A 27,717-nucleotide genomic window follows, 5' to 3' on the forward strand; every position below is an offset into this window, starting at 1 on the left:
ATTTTCATTTTCATTATTTTTTCCTTCTGCTTCTGATCCATGCATTTAATCATTATTCTTCCATTGCTAAGACAGGATACAGCTTTCACTACTCCTATCTCTTTCTCGATTATTTTCGATATTTTGACAGGATGGGCTTGCTGTTCTGTCTGCTTAGCAAATGTAATAATCACTTTGATTTCTTTCCCTGACATCTCTTTAGTAGCTTCACTTCTCGTGTGTCTTCTTTGTTCACAATCAGATCCATCAACCAAACTACTCTTTTTTTTCCTTTTATTGTATCTTACTTCCTGATACTCCATATCTTGACCATTATCATCATCCGAGGTGTCTCCCCACTCCGCTCCTCCTTCCGCCATTTTTCCCACCCCCCTGCTCTAACGCCCCGTTTCCTTGGTTAAAATCGCAATTTTCTCACGATTTAAAAATAGTTGGAAACATTTGGGATATTGTAAGTAATCAACTTAACAAAATATATAACACTGGCCTTGAGATTATGGGATATTTTAATGCAAAATTCTTGCATATTGTACCTTTAAGCTCGCCACGGCTGTATTTATTTGATGTAAAATAAAGTAAAAACAGTAATATCGTGAAATATTATTACACTTTAAATTGTTTTCGCTTTAAATAGAATTTAAAATGTAATATATTTCTGTGATATCAAAGCTGAATTTTCAGCATCATTACTCCAGTCTTTAGTGTCACATGATCCTTCAGAAATCATTGTAATATGCTGATTTTGTGCTCAATTATCATCAACTAGTATTGGTGCTCAAATATTAATAATGGGTCTTATTTTCTTTTGCATGCTTAATATTTTTGTGGAAACCGTGATACATTTTTGGGTAACACTTTAAAATAATGGTTCATTAGTTAACATTAGATAACATATTAACTAACATGAACTAACAATGAGCAATACATTTGTAGCAGTATTTATTAATCTTTGTTAATGTTAGTTAATAGAAATACAGCTGTTCATTGTTTGTTCATGTTATTTCACAGTGCATTAACTAATGCTAACACATACAACATTTGATTTTAATAACGTATTAGTAAATGTTGAAATTAATATTAACTAAGATTAATAAATGCTGAATAAGTATTGTTCATTCTTAGTTCATGTTAACTAAGGTAGTTAACTAATGTTAACTAATGAACCATTATTTTAAAGTGTTACCCATTTTTGTCAGGATTCTTTGATGAATAGAAAGGTAAAAAGTACAGCAACGAGCATAGAAATCATTTGTAACAATATAAATGTCTCTTTTGATCATCTGAATGCGTCCTTGCAGAATAAAAGTATTACTATTATTATTTCATATATTACTTATCCCAAACCTTATCATGGTTTGCCATCACAGAACAACAGAAAACATACTATTTTAAATTGTAAAAATATTTTACAATATTACGGTTTTATTTTATTTTTGATCAAATAAGCAGAAAACATAAAAAATCTAAACCTTGAACTGTAGTGTAAATATAATGAAATAATTTGTAATCTAATGTACAAGTCTATGTTTTAGCTCCTAAAGTGGCTTTCTCAGCCTCTCTGTTGACCTCTTTTGGACCACAAAGCGTTGGACCCTTTAATGATTTACACACCCTGATTTACAAACACATCTTCCTCAACACTGGAAACACCTATGATGCAAATACAGGTGAATAAATTCATATAGTGTTAATATCTCTCTGTAATTTTTTATAATGCTCTCATTTGAATGTATCTAATTAACCTTTGTTCGATACAGGAATCTTCACAGCACCTGTGAGGGGAGTGTACGCATTCAGGGTTTTCTCAAAAGCGTTCGGAAATCCACTGAAAGCCGTTACCGCAGGCCTGTTTAAAAATGACCAGCATATCATTTCTACACATGGACACCAAGAAGGTGGTTTTATCAGTACTTCAAATAGAGTCTCTCTGCTGCTAGAAGAAGGGGATAAAGTAAAAGTAAATCTCTATCCTGGCCAATGGATTTTTGACAATGGAGAACACCATCACAGCACATTCAGTGGACATCTGCTTTTCCCCATGTGATCTTGCAGGTAGTTTATTCACCCAAAAAGCTTTTCATACAGAAAGGATGTACAATCCTTAACAAAAAAAAAAATCAATTCACTGAATATAACTAAATATTAAATCAAGTGGTTGTCATTTTCATATAATAAAAACAAAGCAAATATTCTTCATATCATGGCTTAGTTTAAGGCAATAGTATCATTAGTGCAAAATGCTCCATGCATGTGAAGTAAATGAACAGAATGCAACATTACAACTGATTAAAGATTACGAACGTACAGACTATGAGGATATCAACCTTTCCAGGACAGGAAGTACAGTTGACCCTGCGTATCTCCGCAAACAAATTCCTTGGGGTCACGGGGGTTCACCTCCAGCACCTTGACAGGGCCTCCACACACAAACATGCCAACCTGTGAAAGGCAGAAAATGAGTGGGAAACAGAAATTAAATTGAATATAAACTGGTGGAAGTGATTGCAAATCCACTCCTTCAATATAAGAAAAAAATAAAAGAAATAATAAAAATACCTGTTTCTTAGTGTGTCTGTCCCACAGTTTGACGGATCTGTCATAAGATGCTGAGATGATGAGGCTCTCTGTAAGCCGCAGTACACTCACTTTGTCTGTGTGTGCCTATAGAGACCAGTCAACAGCCACCCAATTTATCAGCAACCCATGCATTCATGACTTATGATCCTTATATCTATCAGGAAAGCTAAAGGATACTTGCCGGTTTTCTTTCAGTCCAGGAAGAAATATTAGGAGGCTGGTTTGACCATATGTTCCCTTTATAATCACCACACACAATAAAGTCTGTAAAAAAAAAAAAATTACAATTCCCCAAAATTGTAATCATTGAGCCTCCCAGGCACTATCAAAAAGATGAGCGCAGTCCGCTCAGATCTGTCAGTCTCTGTCTAGCTCAACCTATAGCGACAGTTTGGGGCGTGGCTACTGTAGCAGTCAGAGACAGAGCACAATGGACACTTCAATACAACATTATGTGTCCGTTTGCAACGACGAATGTATCAGGTTATAATGTTTACTTTGATGTGTCCAGTGTAAACAGCCTCAAACTGTTGTGAATATGGTTAATAGTAATTTATTCTCACAATAAAAGAGAGAAATGGGCTTGAACAGACAGCTCTCTTCACATTTTACTGACTTTCTGACAAATTGATTCATTTGTGCTATACATTAAAGTGTAAGAACAAGTGTACCATTTTGCATTGCTGCAGCTGTGATCCAGGAGCTAATCTGCCCAGCCTTCCGGTTTGCAATTCGCAATTGTTCAATCTGTTCCTTGCTGGGTTTCTCCTGCTCCTTCTCCTCCTGCTGCTCCTCCTCCTGCTGCTCCTCCTCCTCCTCTTCCTCCTCCTGCTGCTGCTGCTGATCCTCCTTCTCCTGCTGCTCCTCCTTCTCCTGCTGCTCCTGCTTCTCCTGCTGCTCCCACATATTCTCCTCCTGCTCCAATTCCTCAGGCGTCTTACCCACCGCATCGTAACAAAAGTTTAAGTCGTAACGATTTTGATTTACCAACAACTGAAAGACAGACCGTTTCAGATCATTTCGTTTTCAGACACTTTTTACAATGTCAGTGTCACATGATAATGATAGATGAACTCACAAGCAATCCAATGTACAGTACACTCTTTTTCTGTCCCAACAGCCAAAAGCTCTTTTTATCATTTGGCACCACGCCAATAGGACGTACATCATTTGTCCAGCTACAACAAAACACACACTTTTTATTATCCAATAAAGTAATGTTAACATTCACTGCACATGTGCCACCTTGCACCGAACAAAGGCTTAACAGAAGAGTGTAGGACATCTTTTATATGTGTAAAAATGATGTGGTGTTTATTTACGAATAAGTTTGTTTGGTCGACGAGCTAGTAGAGATCAAATCGACGACTGGTCCATTCACACAAACTCCAAACAGACTGCCACAGTAGAACAAAGAGCTCACAGGAACCTCCACTTTGTATGAAGACATCTTATCGAGTCTGGAAGAAAATAAAATGTTAGCCATGTGATCCATGTAATCATGTGATTCCTTATAACAAGATGACTCCTGCACTAAGCACCTTTAAATAGGCAATGAGAAAGGTTATGTGACCGAAATGTTTGCCACTTTTTGCATTAATCTTGCAATTGCAATTTGCTTGCAAACCTGAAATTGAAATATGAAAATGAGGAGGGATAGAAGTTGATACCTCACAAAGCACTTCTTGGTGTCTCTCTCCAGTTTCCAGACAAGTACAGAGCAGTCGCTGCAACCCACAGCTAGCTGATCCTCTGGCATACCGGTGACTGCACATAAGCCGCCATCACTGACCTTAGTGCAACACAAACAGAGCCGTTCATTCAGAAATTTCCAACCGAAAGAGGGTAAAGTTATTTTTACTAACTGATCAACAATAAATTCAGTTCCCAACCCATGATTACCTTCTTCCAGTAAACCACTGAATTCTGATGCCATATCTCCAATCTGCCTGTGTCATAACCACAGACCATGAAGTCATCAGTATCAAGGAAGCACACAGCTCTGACACTGCCTTTCTGGCAAGGAGGAGCATCTGTGGATGATTGTATATAAAAAAAGTTATGTTATTAATGCCAATCAAATGATATATTTGGATGTACAGCTGTAGTTTAATAAGAAATTGCAATGTTGTCACCGCTTTTCACATCAGTTTAGATTCTGCTTTTGTTCACTAACAGAGTGTTCTGAGGATTTATGTGAGAGTTTAGTCGAGTTAATTGGGAATGACCATTTTGCCGTACCCATTGCCGTGGTGACATTCCATGACCTGAGGGAACGATCCACAGAGACAGTGAGAAACTCCGGCAGTCCGGCCTCTTTGCACACTAAAGCTTGGATTTCTGCACTGTGACCATGCAGAGTATTATGATGATGTACCTATGAAAATGAAATTTTAGTGAATAAATTAGCAATGCACTGATATAAAAATCTGACCGATGCAGATAAGATGAGAGTTATTTTCATTTTATGGCTAATAACAACAAATGGCCAATATTAAAATTGTATACCATTTTATCAAAACAAAGTAAAAATAAAACACTAAACTAAAACCAGTTGTTTTAAATACTAGATGTTAATTTAGGCACCACACCATTATACATAATGAAAATGACTATTTATTTTGAGATTTGCTAAAGATTACATTTATCATTGTTATTAAATTATTAAATTTGAGCGCTTTTAAGAGCTGCAAAGATCTAAATTTACGAAATATAGGGGAAATTATTTTATAATCAAATATACAGCATCAACTAATCAACAATACGGTAGCGATATATTATGCATTCCTAGAATTAATCTCTGGGAATTATTTAAAATATCTGATTTGCAATTCATTTTTTAAATAAAATATAAATAAATGGTTAATGAAAAAAATACAGAAGTGAGAGTTGGTTACCTGCAGTGGATGCCACAGTTTAACAGTTCCATCTTCTGATGCTGAAGCTACCAATAAGTCTTCTGGTTTTAAACTCTCTCCCACATCTGTGTGCAACAAATGGTTTTGCTAAGAAGGTTTGTTTAAGCAAGATACACTATTTAGATATCAAGCTTCTGTTTGTGTGTAAATGTGTGTATTAGCCTCAGTACCTGGCTGAGAGACAACAGTGCAGTGATTGAGACGGGACTTGTGGGCCTGGATCCTGGTTACTTGTATACCTGATTCCCACTTCCAAACCATCAGCAGTCCATCCGTAGAGCCTGCCATTACATGATCCTCCTAAAGTCATTAAAAATTACATAAATGTCAACAGGTTCCTCTTATTGTGTATTTTTGTGACCTTGCTTTAAGGTGCAACTGCCTTACCCAACAGCACAATGTGCTCAAAGATGAACTAAACAGGATCTCTCTCAGCAAACTTCCCGTCTGGATATCCCACATCCGCAGCTTGCAGTCACTGGAGCAGCTAAGCTGAGGTGTAAGAGAAGTTTTGTATTTGGTTACAGACACACAGAGTTAGATGTTACTGAAATGAACTAACTGCCCTTTCAAATGGCTTACCACTGCAGTTGATGTCCAGGCACATCCCGTAATCCAGTCTCCATGGCAATGGGAAAAAGACTTGGAAAGAACTGGAGGGGAGGAGTTTACATTCCATATCATCAAAGCCTAGTGGAAGAGATTATGATAAAATATCTTGTGAGAGAGATAGTGTATTTTCTTCCATTTTTTTCGGTGATAGATGTGGAGTGGACCAAGTACCTGATCTTTCCCTCCTGACAGCAACTCTTTCTCATTAGGACTGAAAGCAAGGCATGTGACCCCTCCATTGTGACCTCTCAGAATACACATCACCTTAGGGTCGATCCAGGGCTTAGAAGTCAATTCACTCTTCAACCACAGAGCAATAGTGAAGTCATCTAAAACAAAATTACATTTTTCAATAAAATAACATTTTAAAACATGAAATAAATAAAATAAAAATTTCTAAAAACTACTCAGTTATCTAAAAATGGCCACCTATAATGTGCAGTATGAAATTGATATTCATTCTGAGATTAACTAAAGACTATATTTTAGTGTTATCAAATTATTAGTGCTTTTAAAGAATAACTTTAAGTGAGTGTTAGAAAAGAAGGTTGAAACGAGCATGCAAAAATTAAATATCCAGTATGGACCAAAATCAATCGACAAAATGTTTTGTGTTTACTGACCAGATGCAGATGCCACACAAGTGGAGATTTGAGCCAGAGCGAGAATAGCTCCCTTTTGCACGCCAAAAGATCCTACTGACACAAGGCTTTCCGAATTTTCTCCTTGCCTTTCCCAGACTCTGAGACGATGGTCCATGCCCCCAGACAGTAGCAGCTCTGTTCCTCCTCCCTCCATCCACATGAGGCAGAGCATGGACACCTGCAGCCCCTCACTGGCCCAGACCTTCTCTCCTACAGCACAGAGCATTTTGGGATGGGTTCTACTTCTGGTTACTCACAGTCCTCTCCATTATTATTAAGTGTGGATTGTTTTTTGCACTTTATTTCGTTCATGTTATGGCTTTTGAGAACAAGCGAGATTGAGAAGCAGTTTGAATTTATGAGCTCCAAGTATTTCTGGATGAGTACGTCTGTAAATGCTGGATGCAAATGTTTATGTACCTGACTTCAAATTGAACATTTTGATACCATCTCCATGGTAACCCACAGAAGCGTACCCACTGGCCACAGCCACACACAGAGCATTAGCTTCATCTTCATTTCCACGTCTGGTGCGCTTTTGTTGCTGCTGTAATACTGTTACCTGCAAATGATGATTAATTAATATCATCCTTATAGGCACTCAAAAAAAGGTTTTCATTTCCTGAAGGAAATAGCCATGCTTCCAATGCGGCAAATGAATAGTGTTGATGTTTCAGGAAAGCTTAAGCTCTGGTTCAGCATATATGAAACACATCAGAGCTGATTCACTGTGCATGAAAATCACAGCCTTTGCAGTGTAAAGAATGCTATAGTTGTTTTATTAGATGTGAGATACATATTATAAGTAGAAAATATAATCCAATAACATGACATGATTAAGTTGATTACATTCATCAGTATTTGCACACACAAAATAAATAATAATAATAATAAAATAGTGTGATTTAATATTTGAATTATCTTCATAGGCCCCTAAATTAGAATATTAAATTCACACAAAATTAAAAAGTTCAATTAACAGGCCTAAACATCATTAAAACATTCAGGTATGCAAGGGCAGAAAAAGTCTGTTTGGAGTCTGTACATCAAGCAGTTCAGGCTGAATTTATTGCTGAATTTAATACCTATTATACTATTTATACTGCTTATAAGTAGCAATTCTAATTTAAGAACATGAAAGTACCTTTTTCTCTCCCAGTACAGCGACAGATCGCCCAAGACCACCGGACCACACATTAACCTGGACAACAAAAAATACCTCATTATGGAGTGTTTTAGGATGCCTGGTAGAGTGCAAAAAAAATCTAACAATTGAAAATTAAGAATGTAAGACCATAGTCCTCACCACACTGTCATATCCAGCGCTCAGCAAAAGGTTTCCTCCCTGCAGGAAGTTCAGTGACTGCGTGGAGCCGCGGTGAGCATGATAACTGCCCACACAAGCAGCTGCTGCCACTGACCAGAGCCGCACTTCTCCTGACAGACAGCCTGAGCACAATATGGAGGAGCAGGGAGAGAAAGACAGACTCCGCACTGAACTCTGATGACCTAACAGAGTCTGAAAAAGAGAGAGCATTGGGAGGGAAATTAAGTTTTAATATATCAGGCGTAGCAACATATCTTTCCTCGTTTTCCTCGAGTCGTTCCTCACCGTAACGTTTTTCTGTTCAAGCCAGTTCCACAAACGAACAGCTCCATCCCAGCAGCCCACTGCCAAGAGCTGGCCCTCAAGGTCAAAGTTCACACAGTTCAGGGGGGAGGGATTCATGAGAGAGGCCACCTCTGTGCTCTTCTGCGCTGACCACACCTGAGTACACCCAAATAAATGATGTATATTTTAGAATAGTACAACACCACACCTATTTCAGATTTTAAATGATTTTTTCCTTGGTTTTACCTTTAAGTTTAGGTCTAATGAAACGGTAGCAAAGAGTTTTCTGTCTGGACTGACATCACATCCTGTGATCTTGTTGGAGTGGGCATTCATGTGGGCAGTTCTTAAAGTGACAGCGAAAAAAATAAACCAAAGATGACAAAGCTGGGCAAAATGTTCTATGTAAATTGTACATTTGAGCCAGAAAAACGAATTACCTGCACCCACTCGCAACATCCCACACCTCCACCTGCCCATCAAACGAGGTTGTTGCCAAAAGCTCCTCCCCAAGGAAAATACATCCAGAGATGCCATCACCACTGCTCATCAATGACTTCACTTCCTGTTTGAAAAAATAATGTGATTGTAATTGTGATTGAACTATCCTAAAAATGCCGAAAATCATAGTAGATGTATGTTTAAATACGTTTTGAAATAATACCTGTCCAGTCTCTGTATGCAGAAATTGAAGTGTTCCCTCTACGGTTCCCACTGCCACAAGTTTTCCATCAGGACTCACCACCACACAACTTGGCTCAGAGTGGAAGGTGGAAACCAGCTCACTGAGCAGAAGAAACAATTAACATACATAGAAAAATTCTAGATAAACAACCTTTGCACAAAGTGGTGTCCAGGAAGTCTGAAACCACATTATTAATTGAAATCTAATTCTAAATCTAAATTCTAAAACTAAAAACTAAAAAAAATGATATTAGGATTTTCTTTATAAGTGTATAACTGTGGGTCAGCCAGAATTAATCTGAAATTCTGAATCTGAGAAGAAAATGCTATTAATCAGACACAATATTAGTACCTGACTTCTTTTTGTGCTGCATCTGTGAGGTTTAGCCATTTTACAGCATGCACCCCTCCATTTCTTGTCATGCTTTCAGCCCACAAGTGTGCAGAGCTGTCACATGGTTCATTAAGAGCTGTTTGTACGAAGAGAGCGGGCCATTGAGAGAAGAGGAGGCTGTGGCGCTTCAGAAAACTGAGACAGTCTTTAAAATCCTTCAGGTTATCTGAAAACACACAAATTTGGTATAGGTTTACCGCGAAAACTATAATTTGTAGTTTCAGTACATATTCAGATCATGAATTCATTTTGAGATCTTTTTAAATGTCAGTGTTGTTGGGTTTTCATAAACATACAATAATATAAAAGTAAAATACCTGCTGATTTTTTGGATTGCAGATGATCGGTCCCATATTTTTGGTCTAAATGGATAAAATGAAAAACAATCAATATGAGAACCTGTGAACTAAACAGAAAAATGCAGTACTGAAAAACATCAGGCGCTTTACCAAACAAAATGTAGGTCTCCAGAAGTTGGTGAAGCAGTCCATACCGCACATTAGCATAGAGGAAGTAGTAACTCGACAGCAGAAACCGCAAAGGCTCACACTGATTACCACCCATCTGATCAGAGAGAGAGAATAGACATCTCTTATAAGTTTAGTAACTGAAGCTGAAAGGTTGAAGAAGAGAGTAGGGGGATACTGACCAGGTGGGCAGGGAGATGAGACAGAATATCAGCATCAGAGTGAAGAAATGTGTCCTTCCCCTCAGGATTTGACCGCACCCAAAGGTGAGCTGGGAAAAAAAAGTTATTTAGAAATAAATATATAAAAACCCATACACTACTGTTCAAAAGTCTGTTTCTGAATGAAGTCTCTTATGGTCAACCAAGGCTGCATTTATTTGATCAAAAATACAGTAAAACAATAATATTGTGAAATATTATTACAATTTAAAAGAAATGTATTCTACTTTAATATATTTTAAAATAGCTGCTACCAATCCGTTCTCATTGCTTAACCGTTTCATTCCATGATATGGTTTAATTTTCCACTGTGGGGCTGATAACAGAGTTCTTTGGAATGTAATACATAACTGTCATAGAGGATGATCACGGTTTGTAATCGTGCCATGCTGAACCAAGCTCAAGTGAAAATATAACGGTTGTAACGGAACGGTTGTAAAAACAGCTAATGTAAATTATTCCTCTGATGGCAATTACTCCAGTCTTCAGTGTCACATGATCCTTCAAAAATCATTCTAATATGCTGATTTGGTGCTCAATTAAGATTTCTTTTTTCATTGCAAAAGTAGAAAACCGTTGTACTGCTTAATATTTTTGTGGAAACCATGACGCTTTATTTTTCATGATTCTTTAATGATTACAAAGTTTAAAAGAACATAATTTATGAAAATATAATCTATAAACAAAAAAAATAAATCTTCTGCAACAGCATAAAAGTCATTACTGTCACTTTAATTTAATGCATCCTTGCTGCATAAAAGTATTAATTTCTTTTAAAAAAACAAAACCTTACTGCTCCCAAACTGTAGTGTAGGTGGCTGAGAGAGCTCAACGCGCTGCAACTGAAGAAAACACATACAAATAGAAAAACACCCGCAAATTAAGTATAGTTTGTTACATTAATTACGTTGTCTTTCGTTACTTCGCTTCACCAAGTGGGTTCCAAATGGCTACATAATGCTCACTACTGCTTTGCCCTTCAAAGGGAGTAGGGCATAGGGATGCTCACGAACAATAAGCATGTCCCAGACGGGCTCGTCACTTATTAGGGTCCCCTGGGAACATTTCCGTTGTGTAATGTGTTATTTGCAGTGCGTTTCTGTATTTGTTTGTGTTGTGAGTATTTGGAGCAGACATGTGTTGTAAAACTAATGAAGAAGTTTTTTTAATTTTCAGGAGTTTTTTCTTTTTGCATGTATTTTCTTCAGTTGCAGCGCGTTGAGCTCTCTCGGCCACCATAGTAGTGTATAAAACACATAAAATGTCACAATTTGCATGCATCCTGTTTTACCTGCAATTATCATATGACTTCTGGTTCTACTCTCCTCAGTAGACAGGTACAGATGTTCAAAGGCTGACCTCACCTCTGGATGGGTCAAAGTCAGGAGGTCATCTGACCCCTGACCGTGAGACTGTCCAATTATACTGGCGATACAACAAGAATAAATCATTCATTGTATAAAACAGAAGCTATTTCTTATGTCCACACATTTCACTGTGCTGTACCTGTGCAAAGATTGTGCCAGCTGAGAGAATAATGCCATGGGAACACGGCTCTGTGGATGCCTTGCTATATGGAGAATTTCCTGCCATGACACCAGCCCTCCTCTGGAGTTTAAATCATTGCACATGTTCAGTATAGTGTAAAGATCACTCTCGCGCATCCCTGTGGAAAAAACAGATTAGTGATGAGAAATACTTATTTTCAATACATCTACATAAAAATGATAATGTTATTTAAATCATTAAACTATTTAAATTAATTAAAAAAAGAAACAACATACAGAAAACTTACAATAAAACTATATAAGATCTTAATATGGGATACAGCTTAAAATTAAGCTTTAGCTTAATGTTTAATATTTAATAGAACCTCTAAAATTGTGTGGTGCAATTTTAAAAAGGTGCAACCAATGACATTTTTTAATAAAACTGATACACGTCCAATTTGTGATATCAATTGGGCCACAGATCTTTGTTTGGAATAAAACAATAAGTAAAACAAGTACCATGGTATGACCCTGAATTTTTGGACACGGCAATATCATGCTTTCTAGATATGTACCATGCAATGATATATGAATCATTCAATGCCATATTAATATTACGATTTGATACTAATCACTGTCCCATGTTGCCCCTTTAAAGAGAGAAGGGCTGGACAATTTAATTTGAGCTTGTCCCTTGTGGAGACAATTTTAAAGAAATAAAAATGTGTAAAACAGGGTTAAATTAAGATAACGTATAACAGTTCTTGCAGAAGTGCACTGCACTAAGTCAGCAATAAATAAATGTCTTGTACCGGTGGAGCTGACGGCAAGAGTGGCTAATGCCCATCCCAGTCCTGCTCTGCAATATTCAGTCTCCAGCCTCAGCAGACTGTGCTGCACCAGCTCACCAAGGGACTGAGGAAGAGACTGGAGGCTGTCCTTCATCTAAATGATAAATTTCATCATCAACATTAAGTTCAACTTTACATTTCTTAAGCTAAATAACATTATGTGGATCACTATAAAAAAACTATTTAACAAAAATTTACCTTCTCAAAGGAGGCATAATTCCTGAGCTCCTCACAGGCCAAATGGAGGTAGAGTGGACTCACAGACCCTTTCTTCATCAGCAGTGTCTGAAGCTACAGGGGAACACAACAATAAAGCCACTAGTTAAGCAAAAACAGTTCTCAATATTTCTTTATAGTACTCCAACAGCCAGAGAGCAAAAGGGAAGTTCACCTGGTTATTGAAAGCAGAATCGCTCAGTTTCTTTCCAAATCCAACAAGCTGCTTCTGCACAATCTCCTTCCTGTCAGGTAAAGATAACTGCCCCAGTGGAAATGACAAGGCACCTTTCCTTTTGCTAATAGTGTTTTGTAGGGATGATTCTGAAGTAACACTCAGGACCAAACAGACACCCTGAGAGGACAGTGAACACAGTAATTGGTTGATGAGAAGGTTCCATCATTTTCTTAATACACTTATTTAAAGTGTTAGTTCCCCCCAAAATGAAAATTCGGTTTTCATTTACTCACCCTCATGTTGTTCCAAACCCATAAGACTTTTGTTCATCTTCGAAATACGAATGAAGATATTTTTAATGAAATCTGAGAGATTTCTCTCCCTCCACTGAAAGTCCATGCAGTCTATTTGAAAGTTTATTCACATATAAAAATTGACTGGCAAGCATGCTTGAGCTTCCGCTTATCATATTTGAGTGCTCTATGTAAGTCCGCTGATCAATGTTTACTTGTGAATAAAAGCCTAAATTATATGTTCATCATATAAAGCAATTGTGTGTTTTTGAAGACATGGATTAAACTGCTCGATTCATACGGACTTCTTTTATGATTGTTTTAAAGCATCAGAGTTTTGGGTGAATAGACTTTCAATGGAGGGACAGAAATCTCTGTCCATCCTCTGCACTTCCATCACCGTCTGGTTCGGCTCTGCTACCAAAACCGACCTCCGTAGACTACAGCGGATAGTTCGGACTGCTGAGCGAATCACTGGCACTACCCTTCCCACACTCAAAGAACTGTACTCATCCAGAGTGAGTAAAAGGGCTCGCAAAATCACTCTGGACCCGTCACACCCAGCACACTTTCTGTTTGAACTGTTACCATCTGGTCGACGCTACAGAGCACCGAGCACAAAAACAACCAGACACAGGAAAAGTTTCTTTCCCCAGGCCATCTACCTCATGAACACTTAATGTTCCCCTACTGTGGAACAAACATGTGCAATACTTCCCTCCGACATTTCATTATAGCACCTTATAACTTTACTATATATATATTTATAATTTATAATCTTTTATTTTAATTTTTTTATTTATACCTATGTTACTTGTCACTTGTCTTGTCACTTTATATTGTATGTGTACTGGAAGCTACTGTCACCAAGACAAATTCCTTGTATGCGCAAGCATACTTGGCAATAAAGCTCTTTCTGATTCTGATTCTGATCTCTCAGATTTCCCCTCTCTTGGGTCTGGCCTCCCTCTCTTGGGTCTGGCCTTGATGTGGCGAGGGGGCTTGCGCGTTCCAGTGACCCTGGAGAGCGATACCGTCGGGAGCTCGCTCCTGGTAGGGTCACCCTAGGCGGGCCGGTCTCCAGGGTAGGTTCCAGACAAACAAAGACCCCAGCATGTCGGTACGCTGTGAGGTGGCAGCCCCACCAACCGACTATCCTGCGGAGGGCTAACAACCCACCCAGGAGAAACTCTTTTGTTACGAAACCGATCAGAGAAAGAAGCCGGACTTCCCAACACGGTAACGGACCCCAGCCTGCCCCCGACCAACGAGTACGGATCAACCTTCGCCGCAGGATCCGAGTCGCCACATGGAATGTCCAGACACTCCTTCGCCCCGGAGCTGCCACCCTGCTGTCCCGAGAGCTCTGCCGCTATAACATCTCCTTGGCAGGGCTCTGTGAAGTCCGATGGCATGGCAATGGCGAAATAACAGCAGGCGACCATTGCTACTTCTGGAGTGGTCCCGAAAGACGGACAGGCCTTTATGGTGTGGCACTTGCCATCCCAAAGGCCCTCCGCAAGTCCCTCATCAGCTGGACACCCCTGAGCGACAGATTACTGTCGGCCCGCTTTCTCCACCAACACGGCAAGATGACAGTAATCGTTGCTTATGCCCCCACCGATGTCGCTGATGAGGATGCGAAGGATGTCTTCTTTGACCAACTCCATCAGGCTGTTGGCAAAGCCTCACCACACGACATCACCATCATCCTCACTGATGCCAACGCCACTCTGTCCAGCAGTGATCGGTCCACAGGCTCACCTGTCGGCACAACCTTTGCTGACAGGTCCACAAACGACAACGGTAACCGCCTTCTCCTTCTCTGCCACCTCAACAACCTCTGCGTTGCTGATACCTGGTTTCCCCGGAAGCTTATCCATCACTGGACATGGTACAGCCCAGATGGCAGAACCAGGAAAGCGCTGGACCATATCCTCATTTCACGACGCTGGAAGCCGTTTGTCACTAACTGCCGTGTGTACCGAGGAGCAGAGCTTGGCAACACAGACCATTGCCTGCTGGTGGCCCAGCTTAAGTTAAAGCTGCGAGCCAACCAGCACACCAAGACTAAGCCTCGCCTGGACTCCTCCTTACTCAGTGATCCAAACATCGCCACATATTTCAGTTGCGCCATCCGCCGCACCTTTGATAACCTGGCTACCGACAAGGTGAAGGACTGGAAGACCTTCAAGGAAAGTGTCATCCAGTCAGCTCACAATGTCTTTGGATGCTTTCGACCTTCCCCGAATAAGCCTTGGATATCGGAGAGGACACTCAACATCATTGACCAGCGGAGGGAGGCCCGGCTCCGAGGTGACCTGACGGAGTATCAGCGACTGAACCGCCAGCGCAATGTGGCTATAGCTGAGGATAGGGAGAAGTTCTGGCAAGCAGAAGCTAAACACCTAGAGTCCGCGGCCAATAACAACAACATGAGCCGTGTCTTCAGTCTGCTGCGCCAAGCCCGTAATGGCCCACGCATCAAGACAGCCCTGGTGAAAGATTCTGATGGCAACCTTATAGCAACTGAAGCAAACTGCCTCGAACGCTGGAAAGAGCACTTCAGCCTCCTTCTGCAGCACGGTACCTCCCCGGCTGATCCCGCCATCTCATCGGCCGCTAACGCTGCAGCCCCTAGTGTTGTCTGCAGTACAGACCCTGTCACACCTGAGGAAGTCAGAGCCGCTCTGGAAAAACTTAACAACAGGAAAGCCCCCGGCATCTGTGCAATAACCGCTGAGATGCTAAAATCAGGCGGTGAAAGCATCGTCGAGTGGCTTACCCACATATTCAATGAGGTGTGGGAGACAGAGAGGATTCCCAGCGACTGGACCAGAGGAGTCATCTTGCCCTTCTGGAAACGTAAGGGTGACAGGCTAGTCTGCGGCAACCACAGAGGCATTACCCTTCTCTCCATCCCCGGCAAGCTCTTTACCAGGATCTTGCTCACCCGTGCTCTCCCAGCCATCAGAAGCAGCCGCCGTCCCCAGCAGGCTGGCTTCATGCCTAATCGCTCCACAACAGACCAAATCTCCGCCGTTCGCTTGCTGATAGAGAAGACCTATGAATTCCGTAAAGATCGCCATCTTTATATCGGGTTCATAGATCTTAAGGCTGCCTTTGACACCGTCTGCCATACTTCACTGTGGAGTATCCTACATGCCCTTGGAGCACCACCCAAGATCGTTGCCCTGTTCAAGTTGCTTTATAGCAACGCTCAGAGCTGTGTCCGTATCAACGGCAGAGACTCAGACTGGTTTCCCATCTCCAGTGGCGTTCGCCAGGGCTGCGTGGCTGCTCCTGACCTCTTCAACTGCATCATTGACCATCTGATGTCCAGGGTTTGTGAGCGGGTCCCCGGAGTGAACTTCGGCAGTTACCACCTGACTGACTTGGAGTACGCTGACGACACCATCCTGCTCAGCACGTCCTACAGCCAGCTGAGAGACGCTCTGGGCATATACAGTGAAGAGGCTGAGAAGCTTGGCCTCCAGGTGAGCTGGACGAAAACCAAGTTCATGTATGTCGGTGATGGACCGCATCCACCTTCCCTGCGGCTTGGCAATAACATTGTAGAGCCTGTCAAGAACTTTGTGTATTTGGGATCCATAGTGACAGACAACGGGGACCTAAAACCAGAAATTACCCGCAGAAGAGCCCTGGCTGCATCAGCCCTGCAGTCTCTCTGGAAACCACTCTGGCGGCACCAGACCATCTCACGCAAGACGAAGATCCGGATTTACAACTCAGCAGTACTCTCCATCCTGCTTTATGGCTCGGAGACTTGGCCCTTAAATAAGACACTGGCTGCAAGATTAGATGGCTTTGATAGCAGGGCTCTCAGAACCATCGAGAACATCAGGTGGCCCCAGCGGGTTTCCAATCAAGTGCTTAGAGCCCGCACATGCCAGCCCAGAGCATCCTGCCTGGCTGCGCAACGTCGCACCCGCTGGTTTGGCCATGTCCTCCGCCATCCTCCTGACCATCCGACAAGAGCCATTCTCCAGTTTGATCCGAAGGCTGCAGGCTGGAGACGACCACGAGGTAGACCCCGCACCCGATGGCTTGACGTCCTTGCGGGCGACCTCCAACAACATGGAGTTGCTATGGAGGATGCAGAGCAGCTGGCACAAGACCGTCAGCATTGGAAACAACTGGTTCATCTGGTCGGCTCAACGCACAGGGATGGGACGCCCCCCTACCCATCGCAGGAGCCAAAAATAAAAAAAAAAAAAACCTTTGTTTTGAAGATGAACGAAAGTCTTATAGGTTTGGAACAACATTTTTTTGGGCGAACTACCCCTTTCAAGTGTGCACGTTTCTCTCTCTTACCTTAGGGATGTGCTGCGGTATCCATTCTGACACCCTTTGACCACGACCGTCATGGAAACGGTCCGCCCCATCAACAAGCAAGGCCAGTGGCTTCTCTTTGTTCAGGTCCTTCAAGTTCAACTGGAACTCAGACAACAAGTCCCTGTAATGCAACAAGAGAATAATTATGAAATGAGTTTGCTTGTGTTTGCATATAACAATGCATGTTACATCAGATCCTTCCTTACTTATAAGATGTGTTTGGAGGCAACTCCACATCATCTTTTCTTTTCCTCAGCCACTGAACAAGACAGCGCAGAAGCTGCTCAACACTGCAAGCAGACTGGCTAGCGTCTGTGGAGTAGGATATGACATCAAAAAGAGGGGCTTTCTTGTTTTTGACAGAGGTTTTGAGTGCCTGGGCCAGGGCAGCCTTAATAAAACAGAAGATACAGAGAGATATTCAGATGTACTTCTAGTAATTCATCATACATTGGGCATTAATACATGAAGATTCAGATGGTTTATTGTACAAATGTACAGTTACCATGAACACAGTTTTGCCCACTCCAGGTTTTCCCTCAACAATCAGAACTCCTCCTTTTTGCTGACATTCTTGAACTTTCTCTGTTGCCATAGAAATAAGCTTTGCCCTGCCGTGAAACTGTCGCTGTTGGGAATCCTGATGGACTTCCTGTTCTTTAATCTCTGAGATCAAATCTTCATCTGTCTCCTACAAAAAAAAAAAAAGGAGAGAAAAAAATTCCTGAAAATCACTCCACTAATTAATAAATGTAAAATAAGCACTGGGATATATGGGGCCCATATGTCAAGAAAAATAAATTTAATCAAATAAATTATGAAATGTGTAAACAAAAATACAGAGATGTGAATAGAATGAATGACTTGATCATACAAAAATAATCTAATAAAACATTGATAAATAATCAAATAGAAAATAAATTTTACCAAATTGATATTATAGAAATAATGACATGTGACTATGAAGTGATTGGTAATTGAATATTTGCATTTTCTAATATCTACTATTATCAGAGAAGTTGGGACCTAATAAACAAATTTTGCCAATTCTATTCATTAGCAAATAATGTAGATAACCCCAATATGTAGACTGCCGAATATCCCAATCCCAATATTTATATATACACACAAGTAGAATACAATAAATATAGGCGAGTACTGAATTAAAATGAATATTACATTTTCAATTTACTCATCTAAGATTAAATTATTTTAATGATCATATTGCAGACTTGTTGTATCTATTTATCCTCAACATCCTTATTCATCGTTTAATTGATTTATCTTTCAATTGTTATTCCAAACTGTGAGTGGCCCCCATAAAGTAGAGCATATGAAAACAATTCTTTTAATTCATTTTAATGAGACTCTGACCTCCACAAAGAGCTGCTGCACTGCTTCCCAGATATTCTCCAGCACTGCTCTCCCAAAGTCCTCCAGTCCTTTCACATAGGGCTTTCCATCCACCACCCCACCCCATTCACAGGGATAACTAAGAGAATATGAAGCAGGGCACAAATAATAAATGCAATGTCATTCCTCATTGTGCAAGGCAAAACAAATATACAGAACTCACTTTTCTGTCACTTTAAACTCATTGTTCTGGATCCATGTTTTTAGGCTGTTCATTTTAGCTTCAGCTTCTTTGGATTCTGCCACAAAGTCTGTTTTCCATGCCACTGGCACTGAACTAAACATACAAACACACAAAATGTAGATGATATGACATACTGTACTTAAATCACATAGCCTCAGAAACATTAGCTGGCAGCTGTAATTGTTTTTCATACATTATTTCATTTCATTACATCAAAACTGACTGAGAACAGCCTGCAGAAACAAAAACGAATCAGATCAGCTGACAAATGATAAATGAATGTATACCTGGTGAGATGGGGTGATCTGAAGTAGAAGAACATGCGGCTCTGGACAGAGTCGGGATACAGCGCTTGAAACTGTCGAATCTCCATTTCAGTAATGGATAACCCATCAGGCGCAGAGTTCAGCTGACAGAGTGAAGCATGAAAGCAATTCATGAAACTTCAGGACAAGGGGCCCAAACAAGTATACAATGTCGTTTTATATTGCTTTGGCTACATATTAGTAATTTAGGGATGAACCCAATATTAAAATTCTGATTGATACGAATAATGTTATGGGTGATAATGTTATGGCTAATAACCAATAAATGGCGATATTAAAATCTATGCTTTGTCTAAATAAATTAAATTCTATACTATTTTGTCAAAATACATTTTAAAGTAAAAGTTAAATATAAAAAACAAAAATAATTTTTTAAAACAACAAGTGAATTTAGGCATCACAGCATTATAATGTACAGTAAAAAAAATTATAATCATTTTGAGATTTGCTAAACATTACATTAAACGGTGTTAGTAAACTATTTGTTTTTTTTAAAGATTTTCTTTAAGTGAGCGTTAGATTACGGCAAAAGTAATATACATGATAGCACGATAGCACTAATGTATTGTGCATCCCTAGTCTTTTTAAATAAATATGTAAAAGACTGACTCTGAACATAAAGGGCAAGACTATACTAGTTTTTAAAACTGGACCCTTATTTAAAACTTCTGACCAAGCTCAGAGGGTACACTACCGACGTTTTAAAGCCTTTGATAGTCAAAAATTACAAAATATAGTAAAAACAGTCATTTTGTGAAATATTCTAATTTAAAATAACTTTTCTATTTTAATATATTTTAAAATACAACTTATTCCTGTGATGACAAAGCTGAATTTTCAGCAGCCATTACTCTAGACTTCAGTGTCCCTTTTTTTTTTTTTTTTTTTTTACAATTCAACTAATAGAAAGTTGAAATAGAAATCTTTACTTTTCACCTTTCTTCTCTTATCTAGCTCATATATTTCAACGTCAACTCTGGTGAATATTAAAGGTGCAGTAGTGATTTCTGAGAAACAATGTTGATATTTGAAATCAACCCAATCAAACAAACCCCTCCCTTCATTGCTCCGCCCCCAAAATGCACAAACACACAACCCAAGAGTGGATGTCTCTGTCATAGCTGAAGCAAAGAAAAATAAATCTTCACAAAAAATAAAGTGAAGACGATGAACGAATGACAAGGAAGAGCAATAAATTAACATAGTACACAGGAAGCAAGAGTTCATTGTTAGTTGCCAGCGGCACACCAGCGCCAGACAAACAATGACACACAAAACTGTCCTGTTACTATAGGTAACATTACAGAAGCAGCATAACCAACGTCACTCACATATGGAGCAGAAACAATGCAACCTTGGCGTCCGTTTTCAAGCCAATTCATATTCCTTTGACCCTTTCTCTTTTGTAATGTCTCTCAGTCATCTCTCTTACTACAGTCTTTCTTCAAATCTCCCTCTTGCTCACTCTCTCTCCTCCCCCATCATGAGTGTATAAATCCCCTACTGCTGATTGGCTACAAGTGTGCTGTGATGCTCGGTCCAATCCACTTTGAACAGAATTTATCAGAAATTACTTACTGCACATTTAAACTTGAAGTTGTACACTTTTAGAAGTGCAGCACATGACTAATCAAAAGTATCTATCAGATAAATAAATTAAATTATTACCCAGTTGTATTGAGGAAGTTCAGGTAGTGTGGGGTGGGGCGGCACTAGGCCATATCTCTCCCCCAGAATCCCCAGCAGCAGCTGGCTGCGACAGACCTCCGATAGACAGAGCTCCACAGCACGGTTAGACTCCTCCTCCGTAACGCCCCAACGCAGCTCCACTTCCTGCAGGTACAGATAGTGTGCCGCTGCCCGCCTTCTGAGCTCTGGAAACACACTACGCACAAGAACATCCCTCTCTGCATGCATGTCCCTAAACGTAGAAGAGATGAACACTCGCACACCTTTCCATCTATAAAGAGAGAAAATAATGAAAAGAAAATTGACAAGGACAAAATTTTGTTTAGCATTTCATTTCCAATGTACGTATATCTAGTGTGGTCTACATTGCAGTATATTCTGGACCACAACCACCCAATTTAGACTTAAGGCGTGACATTGAGATTTTTGGATATTTGTCTGCAAAAACATGTCTTCTTTCAGACTTGTGGTGAAAAAAAGTCTGAAATACACATTTAGGTCTTTATTTTACTACACTTTGTCTGTTTGCGTCTGTAGATTTCTCATGAATTCAACAAAAGTTGCCGTTCTTAATCAACATGCTGCTCCGCGATCGCTGTCTGCTCCCTGTCATCACATGCACCGCTGGAAAGCTCTCTTTCTCCTGTACAATGCTGTTGGATCCAAATATGGTCATTTCCTTTTTATCAGCAACCAATCGTGAAAGTAAAAGGGCTGAATGCGCAATCTCATTGGCTGATGATAAATATTTAAAGCCCGTTTTCTCAAAATGACTTTTCTCTCATACTCCAAGTCCGAAATCTCCACTTCAGTAGCACCTATATACACCAAACTTTCCAGTCTTGTTCCTAGTTATATTATGAAGACATTTACAGAGGGATTTGTAAATATATTATTCCTAGCCTGATTTATATAACATTTTATTCCAAAAAACATGGTGAAAATCATTTTTTTAAGGCTATTGACAGTATATTCTGATTTACAGGATAACAAAAGTAGATATCCATAAATCCCTCTGTAATTTTTCCCCATCTAATATGTGAACACAATGAAAAAATAATTTTTAACCTGGCTTTATCCAATACTCAGATTTCGTTTTTTAAAATATATGCAAATTAGAGCATATTTAATTATATATTGCCTAATTTGCATATTTAAACATTAAATTACAGAAAACTTGTAATACATTTTTTTCTCATCTTAATGTAGGTAATCAACTGGGAAAGTTTCATGGTGATATCTGCTAGTTAAAAATTTTACACTATTCACCTGTAGTGTCTCACCTTAAAGTAATTGACATAAATTTTGTTTAATACAAGTAATTTATGGATATTTGAGCTTTGGTGTTACTGGAACTTACCTGAACTTTGGTGTTGCTGGAAGTGCAATGACATTGGCAGCTCTCTCAGGTTCAGTTTTGCGCCCCTGTGGTGGAGGGATTTTATAGACTCTGTCCATGTGCTCCACGTGCTGCAGCATCCTTGAGGAGCCTCTCTCGGAGACAAACCTACGATCACAAAACAGATCGGAATGAACATCTGAAACTGCTCCATTATCGCCATTATCTCTGATAATAGATTCAAGAGTAGATTGTAAAGTTTTAAACCGATTAATTGAAACGGATAGTTTGAATTTAACTGAACTTACAAACTCTAATGTTTTAGCACCTGAAGTTTAAAATAATTACACAACCTTTAAGAGACAAATAAACAAAAAACATATTAAGATCATCGCAATATTCAAAAGTTCGGGGTCAGTACGTTTTTTTAAAAAAAAATTATGAAATGAACGCTTATATAGCAAGTATGCATTAAACTGATCAAAAGTGTGTTACGACCTGCGCTATTTGTATTTGTGTTGTTGCGCTGGGTTCTTTCTCTCTAGCGCTTTTCTTTCTTGTTCTGTCTTTGATTTCTGATAGATTGTCTGAGGATGGGTACAACAGTCATTGGCTGTTAAGTCGATGGCGTGGTCTTTATAAGGACGCTGCTAGCACTCGACGGAGAGCTCATTTCTGGTTGTGATCGTGATGAGAGCTTCTGGATCTCTCCCCCAGCCGATGATCAAACTCGTGAAGTTCACTCTGATTCATACACACGTGGATCATGTTCAACTATGTTAAAAATATGTTAAAAGATCTCAGAGCGTATGAGGTGTCCTGTCTCTTTTTTTTGGTGAACCTGTTTGTGCTTTGTTTTTGATATGGATTTAGGTAAGCCAACTGTATTTTATTTTGCTATTTGATTAGGTTATTTCATTTTTTTGTATGAAGAAGAAGAAGAAGAAGAAGAAGAAGAAGAAGAAGAAGAAGAAGAAGAAGAAGAAGAAGAAGAAGGATCATGTGACACTGAAGACTGGAGTAATGGCTGCTGAAAATTCAGCTTTGCATCCCAGGAATAAATTAAATGAAAATGAATAAATTAATTTAAGTTTTTAAATTGTTTTGACTGTATTTTTATTTTATTTTTTAAATGCAGCCTTTGTGAACAAAGACTTCTTTCAAAAGCATAAAAAACTTTTGAACAGTAGTGTATATTGTGAATATTAGATCCTACACTAGCTCTTACTGCCAATTACATGTTTTATTTTTCAAAAGAAAATCATCTTAAATCTTTTCACAAGAGAGAATATATATCGAGTACAACATAGGAATGAACTAAAGACTTACTTCAGGATCTGCTCGCTAAACCCACAAATCTGTACTGTGCTGGATTCATGTCTGTATTGAATATCATCTTGTGGAGACCTGTTAAAAAACAAACAATACAAGATTTATTTGTAGCTATTTTTGTAAGCATTTATGATCCAAACAGCAGATGCTTCAAGGAAACATAAGCAGCTGCTCTTATAAAAGTAACATATCAGACTCAATTTCAATTTTGGAAATTGGAGATAGAAGAAGTTTCACAAAACGTACGTTTGTCCGAGCAGCACCTCTATCACAACAGCATCAGCGTTAGTGTCTTGCCGATAGTTATTGATATCTGCCATTAAAGACCAGTCGGAGTAGCAACTTCCAAACACAACTATACGATCCAGCTGTGGGGAGAGAGGTTTTAACAGACATGCCACTTATTTTAACCCATGTGCAGAAATTTGTGCAAAAACGCACCCTGGTATAGCAATAAATTAAAAAGGGGCTCACACCTTTGTCTTTTCTTCAGTCAGCTTTGCAAAGAATGTAGACGAAGTTATGAATTCAGATTCTATGTCGCAATCATTCATATCCTAAGAGAGAGAGGGACAGAGAGACGTAGAGGATAAAACACAAAAAAGGTATGACACAATCCAAAAATATAATTAAAAGTTTTTGTTATTATACAACATTGGATATTTAATTGTGCATATGCTTATCAACTGTTTTTACATTTAAAAACACTAATAATTTAATAACAGCGTTAAAAGTAATCTTCAGCCAATCTCAAACTGAATATCCATTTTTCAAACTGTACATTATAATGTTGTAATGCTTCACTTAGTGCATTTAAAATAAGTGATTTTATTTTCTAATGTTTTATTTATGTAAATAAATTGCATCCATTTTCTTATTTCAGTGTTTTGTTTTTATTTAAATTTTATTTAAAGCAGGAGCCTGTTTGATTCTAAAGTTATATACACAATAAAAGGGAACATTCCTTACATTCAATTGCTTCATTGCTTGTCTCACATTATCCAGAAGGACGTCAGACTTCAACTTTAACTCCTGGTATTCTTGGAATCTATGCAGTAGGACTTGGGAATCTTCACTGCAGTAGTTAATCATCATGCATAAAAGCAGCGCAGCTTCCTGCACCTGCAGAAGCAAATGAAAAATACTTCACAATACGTTTCATTTTGACATAACAAACTATAGTAATCATTTATAACACAAAAATATAAATCCACAGTCACAGATGTTCATATCTGACCGATGCTGAGAGTTTATCGCTGTCAATGTTATCGGTGCTTTCAGGGGGCAAGCAGAAATCCTCAGCACCACTCCAGTCTCGATCCTCTGAAGAAAAAGAACAGCAGATCACAAGAGTGCGTCCAGGGAGAGGGGGGATGTTGTACTTGCAGGAGATCTGCACAGCTTTCTCCAAAGCACAGCAGTACTTCTCCAGAAGCTCCTGAGTGTACAGTCTCTGACTAACAAATTACAACAGACAACAACGTCAGTTTAGGAGTAAAAAAAAAAAAAACTTGATCATACAACTAATACTAAGTAATAGTTTTCTTTAATAATAAATACACACTTTGCTTTTCTCAGGAGATTGCGTTTGACGTTGAATATGCGGTATACGAAGGGCACTCGCATTGTAACTCTCAGTCTCTTGCGCACTGTTGTGTCCCAATTGTGTCGGTGGAATCGTTTGCTCTTCGGCAATTTCTTCAGAATGTCTCGTAGGATCACCTTGGAGCTTGGCACCTCGACCGCAGGCCCACCAGCTGAAAGGGGAGAACATGTCACTTAAACTTCCCCAAGAAGACGTCAATAAAAGACATTTACATTATTAATTTGTGATTCTTTTCTTGATGAAATTGTTTTTCAAAACCTTGGTTTGTAGATTTAAACACTAAAAATCCCTAAAGCACCATAAACAAATCTTTGATCATGACTGAATTAACTGTACACTACTGTTCAAAAGTTTGCATTCGGTAAGATTTTACGGTTATTGGGAACATTTTAATTAATGAGCATTATGAAATTAATTCCTTTGATGAATGAGTTCTGATCCTTCAGAAATCAGTGTAACATGCTGATTTTCTATGAATATTGAAAACTGCTGCTTAATATTTTTGAAGAAACCGTGATACATATTTTTCAGGATTCTTTGATGAATACAAAGATTAAAAGAACAGCATCAATTTAAAGCAGAAAAGTGTAACATTATAATTGTCTGTACTGTCCCTTTTGACCAATTTCATATATATTATTGTTGTTAAATAAAAGTTATTATTTTAACAATTATGCCAAGCAGGACCAGTTTCTGGATCAGTATATTATCCTTGACAAACAAAAATAGCCCTATAACTAAATTTTAATAACCTCTAAAATCAGATGGAAATGACAGCTTGAGAATGTTTTTGAAGCCCCAACATCCTAACCCTAAAATCAGGAACACAATCACACTGCTACTCCAACTTACCAAATTTACTGAGCTCCAAAACAACTTTATAAGCAGACAGGAAACGGAAGGGAAACTGTCTGCTCTTGATTACAGCGTTCTGTAAGATTAATTTAAATCTGTTAACGAATTGATCATCTTATATACGTTCGAAAAACTGAATTTAAGAAATGCTCACCTTCGAGGTCAGTCTGTTGAGGATCATAGAATGATGTTTCTCACTGATACCCGTAGAAATCATATTCCTCAGGTTCCTCAGCATTGCCATAAAAGGAAGAGACTTCCCATCTGAAATCACAAAAAAAAAAACATACTTAAGTATGAGTAGATGTTCAAGAATTAAGTACATTATGGACCCAGTGCATCTTGGACCCTAATTCAGACCGATGAGTTTCTCCCAGGTGGCAGCTTTGTTTCCCTCCTGACTTAGTTTGCACTCCCATGTGTCGGGTTGCTTAAGTTTCATCCGTTTTCCAGATCGCTCTCTCTCCCAGACCCCACTAAGACCACTGCGAGAGAAGGCCTTCAGATCACTCGGGTATCTGCAAGCAAAAACAGGTAACAAACATAGTCACTCATGGCTGAAAGTTACACTGGACTAAGCAATCAGTTTACCAACATTAAACAGATTTGATTAAAATATATATGCCAGTTTGTAAGACTAACTTCTTTCCCAGAATGGCCATGACATGTTCTGCAGGATCTTTGATGTGAAGGCGCTTTATCATCTTCTTGAAGTTGAATTCACTCTGTTTTTTATCCTTTGTAGCACGCTTCTGGCTCTCCAACTATATCATAACATACAGAACTGAATTAAAAGATGTTCAGAAGACATTCTGATGTGCAATAATCATGCGCAATCAAACAGATGAAACTAAACATGGCAAAGTTTACATATTGTTTGAGAATTGAATCGTCCACTCTGACGAGGTCACCCCACATTTTCCACTGTGCAGCAGAGATTTTCTGAAAGAAGAGGGTAGAAAACAAAAGCATTTTAAAAGTTATGTGGAAAGAAGAAATGTGTTCATTATTGTATGTTGGTAGAATGTGTGCTTTTCTAAAGATGTAAGATACAAAAGTATTAGACAACATTTAAAAAATAAAGGATTCAAAATATCTTAAAAAAAATTAAACCTGGAAATAAACATAAATTAAAGACTTTAAAACTATATTAAAACAATAAATGGAACAATTTAATTTTTTTATTATTTTAAAAAATACGATCAAACCAAATTTTTTTCAAAGAACCACGTTCAGTGAACCCCACTGTATGTGTTTTGATCTGTAATATTAAATATTAAGTGTTTTTTGACATATTACCTTTCCTTTCTTTTGTTTCTTATTGTGTTTGCAGCGATGCTTCCGTGTATTGTATTTGGCCAGCTGATATTCAGTGAACTGCTTAAATTTATCCACTAGAGCTTTTTTCAGGCAGGAGGGTAAAGATTTACTGAAACACTGCACAAAAACATTTTAAAAAG

At 38.9% G+C, this 27,717-nt stretch overlaps 1 protein-coding gene across 2 annotated transcripts in view; it reads right to left on the reverse strand.

The window, feature by feature from the left end:
- Positions 1-2,027: 2,027 nt before the first annotated feature.
- Positions 2,028-27,717, reverse strand: part of LOC308696119 (telomerase protein component 1-like) — a 35,432-nt gene continuing 9,742 nt past the window's right edge. For both annotated transcript variants that reach the window (XM_081374515.1, XM_081374514.1), the window contains exons 6-56: positions 27,557-27,694; positions 27,128-27,199; positions 26,900-27,021; positions 26,618-26,775; positions 26,412-26,521; positions 26,255-26,333; positions 25,361-25,553; positions 25,034-25,253; positions 24,766-24,918; positions 24,273-24,353; positions 24,043-24,164; positions 23,794-23,871; positions 22,486-22,632; positions 21,105-21,396; positions 19,398-19,519; positions 19,090-19,203; positions 18,888-19,005; positions 18,019-18,204; positions 17,720-17,904; positions 17,493-17,634; positions 12,862-13,041; positions 12,669-12,761; positions 12,432-12,564; positions 11,636-11,795; positions 11,421-11,554; positions 10,091-10,179; positions 9,891-10,005; positions 9,759-9,803; positions 9,400-9,607; positions 9,028-9,148; positions 8,804-8,928; positions 8,610-8,709; positions 8,364-8,519; positions 8,058-8,270; positions 7,896-7,952; positions 7,172-7,313; positions 6,731-6,961; positions 6,279-6,436; positions 6,078-6,185; positions 5,883-5,987; positions 5,666-5,795; positions 5,475-5,560; positions 4,819-4,954; positions 4,480-4,610; positions 4,248-4,369; positions 3,900-4,037; positions 3,656-3,755; positions 3,249-3,570; positions 2,759-2,841; positions 2,557-2,661; positions 2,028-2,439 (exon numbers count right to left, since the gene is read on the reverse strand). In XM_081374515.1, coding sequence (XP_081230641.1) covers positions 2,320-2,439; positions 2,557-2,661; positions 2,759-2,841; positions 3,249-3,570; positions 3,656-3,755; positions 3,900-4,037; positions 4,248-4,369; positions 4,480-4,610; positions 4,819-4,954; positions 5,475-5,560; positions 5,666-5,795; positions 5,883-5,987; positions 6,078-6,185; positions 6,279-6,436; positions 6,731-6,961; positions 7,172-7,313; positions 7,896-7,952; positions 8,058-8,270; positions 8,364-8,519; positions 8,610-8,709; positions 8,804-8,928; positions 9,028-9,148; positions 9,400-9,607; positions 9,759-9,803; positions 9,891-10,005; positions 10,091-10,179; positions 11,421-11,554; positions 11,636-11,795; positions 12,432-12,564; positions 12,669-12,761; positions 12,862-13,041; positions 17,493-17,634; positions 17,720-17,904; positions 18,019-18,204; positions 18,888-19,005; positions 19,090-19,203; positions 19,398-19,519; positions 21,105-21,396; positions 22,486-22,632; positions 23,794-23,871; positions 24,043-24,164; positions 24,273-24,353; positions 24,766-24,918; positions 25,034-25,253; positions 25,361-25,553; positions 26,255-26,333; positions 26,412-26,521; positions 26,618-26,775; positions 26,900-27,021; positions 27,128-27,199; positions 27,557-27,694 — 6,978 coding nt within the window. In that variant the 3' untranslated portion in view covers positions 2,028-2,319. The remainder of the gene's footprint in view (positions 2,440-2,556; positions 2,662-2,758; positions 2,842-3,248; positions 3,571-3,655; positions 3,756-3,899; positions 4,038-4,247; positions 4,370-4,479; positions 4,611-4,818; positions 4,955-5,474; positions 5,561-5,665; positions 5,796-5,882; positions 5,988-6,077; positions 6,186-6,278; positions 6,437-6,730; positions 6,962-7,171; positions 7,314-7,895; positions 7,953-8,057; positions 8,271-8,363; positions 8,520-8,609; positions 8,710-8,803; positions 8,929-9,027; positions 9,149-9,399; positions 9,608-9,758; positions 9,804-9,890; positions 10,006-10,090; positions 10,180-11,420; positions 11,555-11,635; positions 11,796-12,431; positions 12,565-12,668; positions 12,762-12,861; positions 13,042-17,492; positions 17,635-17,719; positions 17,905-18,018; positions 18,205-18,887; positions 19,006-19,089; positions 19,204-19,397; positions 19,520-21,104; positions 21,397-22,485; positions 22,633-23,793; positions 23,872-24,042; positions 24,165-24,272; positions 24,354-24,765; positions 24,919-25,033; positions 25,254-25,360; positions 25,554-26,254; positions 26,334-26,411; positions 26,522-26,617; positions 26,776-26,899; positions 27,022-27,127; positions 27,200-27,556; positions 27,695-27,717) is intronic.

Source organism: Scardinius erythrophthalmus (genome assembly GCF_964197995.2).
Source record: "Scardinius erythrophthalmus genome assembly, chromosome: 9".
Taxonomy (NCBI): domain Eukaryota; kingdom Metazoa; phylum Chordata; class Actinopteri; order Cypriniformes; family Leuciscidae; genus Scardinius; species Scardinius erythrophthalmus.